The sequence below is a fragment of the Desmodus rotundus genome, chromosome 6 (genome assembly GCF_022682495.2).
Source record: "Desmodus rotundus isolate HL8 chromosome 6, HLdesRot8A.1, whole genome shotgun sequence".
In the NCBI taxonomy this organism is placed as follows: domain Eukaryota; kingdom Metazoa; phylum Chordata; class Mammalia; order Chiroptera; family Phyllostomidae; genus Desmodus; species Desmodus rotundus.
The window spans coordinates 144,694,134-144,699,463 of record NC_071392.1 but is presented as its reverse complement, the minus strand read 5'-3'; the positions used below and the strand labels follow the sequence as shown (position 1 = coordinate 144,699,463).

At 47.3% G+C, this 5,330-nt stretch overlaps 1 protein-coding gene across 2 annotated transcripts; it reads left to right on the top strand.

Annotated features, from left to right (window-relative positions):
• The first annotated feature begins 1,344 nt into the window (after positions 1–1,344).
• GARIN3 (golgi associated RAB2 interactor family member 3) lies at positions 1,345–4,551 on the top strand. Of its 2 annotated transcripts, XM_053927086.1 has the most exons (3): positions 1,345–1,953; positions 2,709–2,907; positions 3,136–4,551. In XM_053927086.1, exons 1-3 carry the CDS (start codon positions 1,345–1,347, stop codon positions 4,095–4,097), a joined length of 1,770 nt encoding a protein of 589 aa, XP_053783061.1. In that variant the 3' UTR covers positions 4,098–4,551. The 2 variants fall into 2 exon arrangements, with proteins under 2 accessions (XP_053783061.1, XP_045041075.2); XM_045185140.2 differs by having other exon boundaries at positions 2,709–4,551.
• Positions 4,552–5,330: the final 779 nt, after the last annotated feature.

Here is a 5,330-nt window from a genome sequence, read left to right as displayed (position 1 = left end):
CTTTAGAAAAAGTATTTTAGTGTGTCAGAGGTAGAAGTGATCTTTGCATTTCCACTTTCTGACTGGCCCTGAAAATAATACTTGCTCAATACATTTTGTTGAGCAAATAAATGAAGGAAGGAATCTCAACAGGCATAAGCAAGTTCATGTTTATTGAAAAGTTACCATGTGCCAGGTACTGCGGGAGGCTCTAGGGATATAGAAAAGAACATTTGGGGGTTGGAGTTTACCTCAAGACCTTTACAGAGTGATCACTGACTTTGGGGGATGTATTTTACCTCAGAAGTAGTTTTCTAACCGAGGGAGGGGGAATTCGGACTTTTCACCTCGTGCAAAGTGAAAAAGAAAAACTCCAGAAAGACGTCTTTGCCATAATTTCTCTGAAGAGCTTTTCAAAGAAACCAGACTTCAGTGGTTTATCAAATAGACATCGAGAGTGAAGCAGCAGGCATACCAGTGTGGGAAATCCTATGGTGATTCAAGACCTCTATGAATTCCTGTGGTTCCCAGGAAGTCCCCATGTATGTGACTAACCACAAGCAATTCTATATTTGGAGCAAAATGAGAATCTAACCATGAGCCATGCAGCTTGAGGCAGAGAAAGATCTCTGACCTGAGTCCCAAGTCCTGGGATAGAATGTGGCTCTGCATTCTGACCTTGAGCAAGATAACCCTGAGCCTCCGTCCCTAACCATAAAATGATGGTTTTCAAAATTAGCCTCCTTCACATGAGGAAATGGTGAGAAATTCTCCACAGCCTGGAAACCACTGTACCAATGGGACTCTAGTTCTGATAGGTTTCAGAAGGCCCTTTGGCCCATTCATTCAACAACTTCGTTCAGCCTCTGAGTGCCTGCTGGCATTGTGCTGCTCGCCTGCACACAGCTCACTTTCGGGCAGTTTTTCAGCAAAAGCAAGAATATATTTGCAGGAAGATGATCATTGCAGGGATATCGGCAACAAAAACAAAATCAACAAAAAACTGGAAACAACCCAAATACACTATAAAAGCAGGATGATTTCATCAATTATGCATCCCAGCATTTTGATTAGAAAGGATATATAGGCTACCCACACCTACACCCTGGCGAGGTCAGTCTGTCACCCTTGGAGGTGGTGGTTTGTTTGGGGGGAGGCTGGTGACCCTGCCTCAGGGGGGTGGCTGCTTGGGAGCTGGACAAAGGGGTGTGTAATGGTGACAGGTCACAAAGGACTGTGAAGGGTAAATGCAGTGGTGTAAGGAGGCCTAGGCAGACCCCTGCAGGGAGATGGGTGGTTGCCCTCACTCCCTCTCTCTCGGAGACTCGAGTAGTGGCTGGTGGAGCTGTCTTAAATTTAGAGAACATGAGCAGTGAATGTTTGTTACCTTATTACACAGCCCGCAGCTACCGTTCAATGGGTGTGTTCAATACCTCCATGGGGGACCTGCAGAGACAACTGTACAAGGGAGGAGAGTATGAGATTTTCAAGTATGCACCAATGTTTGAGAGTGACTTTATCCAGATTAGCAAGAAAGGAGAGATGATTGATGTACACAACCGTGTCCGAATGGTGACGGTAGGCATCGCATCTACCAGCCCCATCCTCCCACTACCTGACGTCATGCTGCTGGCCCGGCCAACTAAAGTTTGTGATGAGCATGCCAGACATGCCCGGCCCACCAAGAGGAGAGGTCGCAAGCCTGCAAAGACCCTAGAGCTCACCAGGCTGCTGCCCTTGAAGTTTGTCAAGATCTCCATCCACAATCGTGAGAAACAGCAGCTGCGCCTGAAGCTGGCTACCGGCCGTACTTTTTATCTGCAGCTCTGTCCCTCTTCAGATGCACGAGAAGACCTATTTTGCTATTGGGAAAAACTGGTCTATCTCCTGAGACCACCAGTGGAGAGTTGCAGCAGTACCCCGACACAACGAACTGGGGACACGATGACCACAGAGGATGACAAGAGCTTGGTGGTAAGCATCTACAGAGACTCAAGATAATGGGGCAGAGGGCTTTGGGAGAGTATATCAAAGCTGGTCCTACAAAGCCTTTGGTGCTCACTGAAGCTCACCTGGGAAATGCATTCCATTTTTAAAAGGCTCAGGGCCACCATGATGGCACTTACCACACTAGGGAGATTCCAAGTGTTTCTCCCAATTGTCTTCCAAGGCCGAATTTCAGAGAGACCTTAGGTATCAGCTGCTCTGGTCTCAGATCCAGGGTTGTAACCGCTTCTACAGCATCCTGATTGCCTAATCCCTTCCTGAACACTCACCCCAACCCCAGTGGTCTCTTCCTTCCTCTGTCTCTCTGTCACTACCATTGCTGATTACAGTCAGCATAACCCACCTGTGCATCTGCAGTTTATTTTAGCAGGCACTGGAATATAAAATGTGTGAAGCCCCTGATCCTGCAATCCCACTTGTAAGAATCTGTTTTGCAGAGAAATAAACACAAGCATGCAAAATAAAAGTGTATAAAGATTGGGAATTATATCAATGCTTTCCTTGGAATGGGCATCAGTCAAGAAAACCGAGTGACTGTTTGATAGGGGTGCTGTAGATGTGACGTTGCATCCCATGGCACCATTAAGCTTAGATGTAAAAATTTCAGAGTTTCTTTCAATTAGAAGCTCTGGAGTTGCTCAGCTCCAGGATGAGAGAGAGCAGACCGTTGTGGTATCACTTTGTCATCTCTGTCTCACCTGTTTCTCCTCCCCTTGGCACAGATCTCAGAACTCCAAGGAGAAGGGGATCAGAATAATGTGAGCCTTCACAAGCTTTGTGATGTCTCCAGAGCCACTTCTTCTGGTTATGCTGGGGGAGAGAGAATGCCTGGTTCAAGTTCCATCAGCAAAACTCCAGGGACTGCCGAAGGAGCAGCAAGGGGGCCAGCCACAGGCCTGGCAGTAGCAGGAACAGCTACAAGCCCTTCAGCAAATGTGGCAGTAGCAGGAGTGGGAACAAAACCTACAGCAAACATGGCGGTGGCAGGAGTGGGAACAAATCGAGCAGCGAACGTGGCGGTAGCAGGAGTGGGAACAAATCGAGCAGCAAACGTGGCAGTAGCAGGAGCAAGAACAAACCCTACAGCAAACATGGCAGTAGCAGGAGCAGGAACAAATCCTACAGCAAACATGGTGGTAGCAGGAGCAGGAACAACTCCTACAGCAAACGTGGCAGTAGCAGGAGCAGGAACAAGTCCTACAGCAGGTGCTTTAAGCATAGCAGCAACCAAGAATGTGGGCTCAGGCCAGGTAGGCTCGGCCCTGGTTGGAGCCACCAGCAAGGGTCCAGGAGAAAGTGGATCCATCAAGGCCGTGGCAGGTGCAGCCAACATATCCTCAGAGAATACGAATGTGGTCTTGGTGGGTGCTGCCAGCTCATCCTCCTTAGGTAGTTCCATTGCAACGGCAGGGGCTGCCAGTGTCTCCCCGGCGAGCAGCATTCTGTTTGCAGGCACAGTGATAACCAAAAGTCCTGCCACAGAAAGAGCTAAAGGCCCAGTAACAGGACCCCTCGTCTCAACCCTGAAGAGTGAAGGCTACATGAGTGAACGTGACGGAAGCCAGAAGGTCTCCCAGCCCGGAGCTGAGGCTCAGAAGGAAAAAAAAGAAAAGAGGGAAAAGAAGGACAGGGTTTCCACGAGAAAGAGCTCCCATCGCCACAGGACAGGAGGGGGCAAGTCATCCCGGAAATCATCCTCCCACAGGACATCATCTGGCCATAAAAGCACAAGAGATGACAAAAAAGAAAAAGGGCAGAGCAGCGTAAAGGGCAGAGGACACAGCTCTCACAAGAGTGCCAGCCACAGTTCCACCGCTAAGGAGTCGAGGACAGCTCACAAACCAGGGAAGAGCAGATCTAGCAGTTCAGGTAATTTAAGTAAGCAGTCCAGTAGGATTGGCTCTTTCTTCAGGAGCTTCAGAGTCACTCGTGGTTCAAAAACAGAGGTCTCGTCACACAACAGAGAGATGGACTTCGTGGCTAAGAAGGTAGGGAAGCGCAACATCGAGGCCAAGGTAGAGAAAGGCCCGGGTGGCCAGGATCTGGAGATCTGTGAGACCGTGACATCAGAGATGACAGAGACAATCTTCATAGAAAACAAACCCGTTTAAATAGGAGCCAGGCCAGGACGCTGCAGTGGAGACCAGCCTCACAGGTATCCCTAGAGACAATGCCCGCTTTCTTTAATAAAGGACACCATGCAAGTCCAAAAGAAATGCTGCTTTTGTTTGACTTTCTATGTCCCCTATCCTGGTGGTGACTTCACAGTGGCTTCTGTGATGTGAACTGTGCTCAAGCCTGAGACCCCAGCCTCCAATCATACAGAAGCCCACCTCCCACCCATGCCCAATATGAACATTCTGCCTTGCCTCAACCCTCTTCTACCTTTGGTTTCCCCAAGACTGTGGCCTCAGGCCACAGACTATGGACTGGGAAGCACCACCACCACCAAGTCCCCATGCCCTTCTTCCTCTTCTCCTGAGTTCCCTGAACACGGATGTTTAGTCCAGTCCATAGACTAAGTGAAGACAGGACTCATGTCTCCTCGGGAATAATTAGGGGTGCAGCAGTATGTGTAGGCAATCAGAATAGTGAAGTTTATCGTCTATGTCAGGAATTGGTAGCCGAAGGGCCAAATCTTGCTAATTGCCTGGTTTTGTAAATAAAGTTTTATTGGAACATAGCCACAGCCATTGCTTATATACTGTCTATGGCTGCTTACACATTGAAACAACAGATTTGAGTTGTTGCAACGGAGACTGTATTGTCTGCAAAGTCTAATATATTTATTATCTGCCACTTACCAGAAAAAGGCTCGCGCACCGCAGATGTAATCTTGCTCTTGGGTGTATACTATGGGGAAACTCTCACGTATGCTTACTAGGCAACAACTAGGAGATTTTTTTTATAATGAAACAATCTGTTACAGCAAAACCCCAAATGTTCATCAAACAGAAAAACTGATTGTGGTATTTGCCTACAGTGCATAGAATACAACAGCAAAAGTATAAATAATAGCTATACAAGTCAGCATGGAGGAATTTAACAGAATGGTGAATAATAAAAGCAAGTCAGAAAAATACAGATGATATAGTTCCATTTGTAGAACAGTTCAGAAACAAGGTCAAACGATACGTTCGGTGGTATTTTCTAAATGTGTAGAGAAAAGCAGGGAAATGATAAACACAAAATTCAGAAGAGTGGGTGCCTATAGGGTGAAAAGGAGGGAGGGCTGACCTGAGAGGTACATACAAAGAGCTTCAATGGATCGGGGATGGTTCTATTAAGCAAAGTAGCATATCCATGGTAATTTATTGTTGTATCTTTTTTCATTTGAACATCTC

Bases quoted from the DNA above. Each gene is read 5' to 3' on its own strand.
- GARIN3 (XM_045185140.2), top strand. From the start codon at position 1,345: ATGAGCAGTGAATGTTTGTTACCTTATTACACAGCCCGCAGCTACCGT. The intron at 1,954-2,708 runs GTAAGCATCTAC...CCCTTGGCACAG, and splicing joins AGGATGACAAGAGCTTGGTG to ATCTCAGAACTCCAAGGAGA.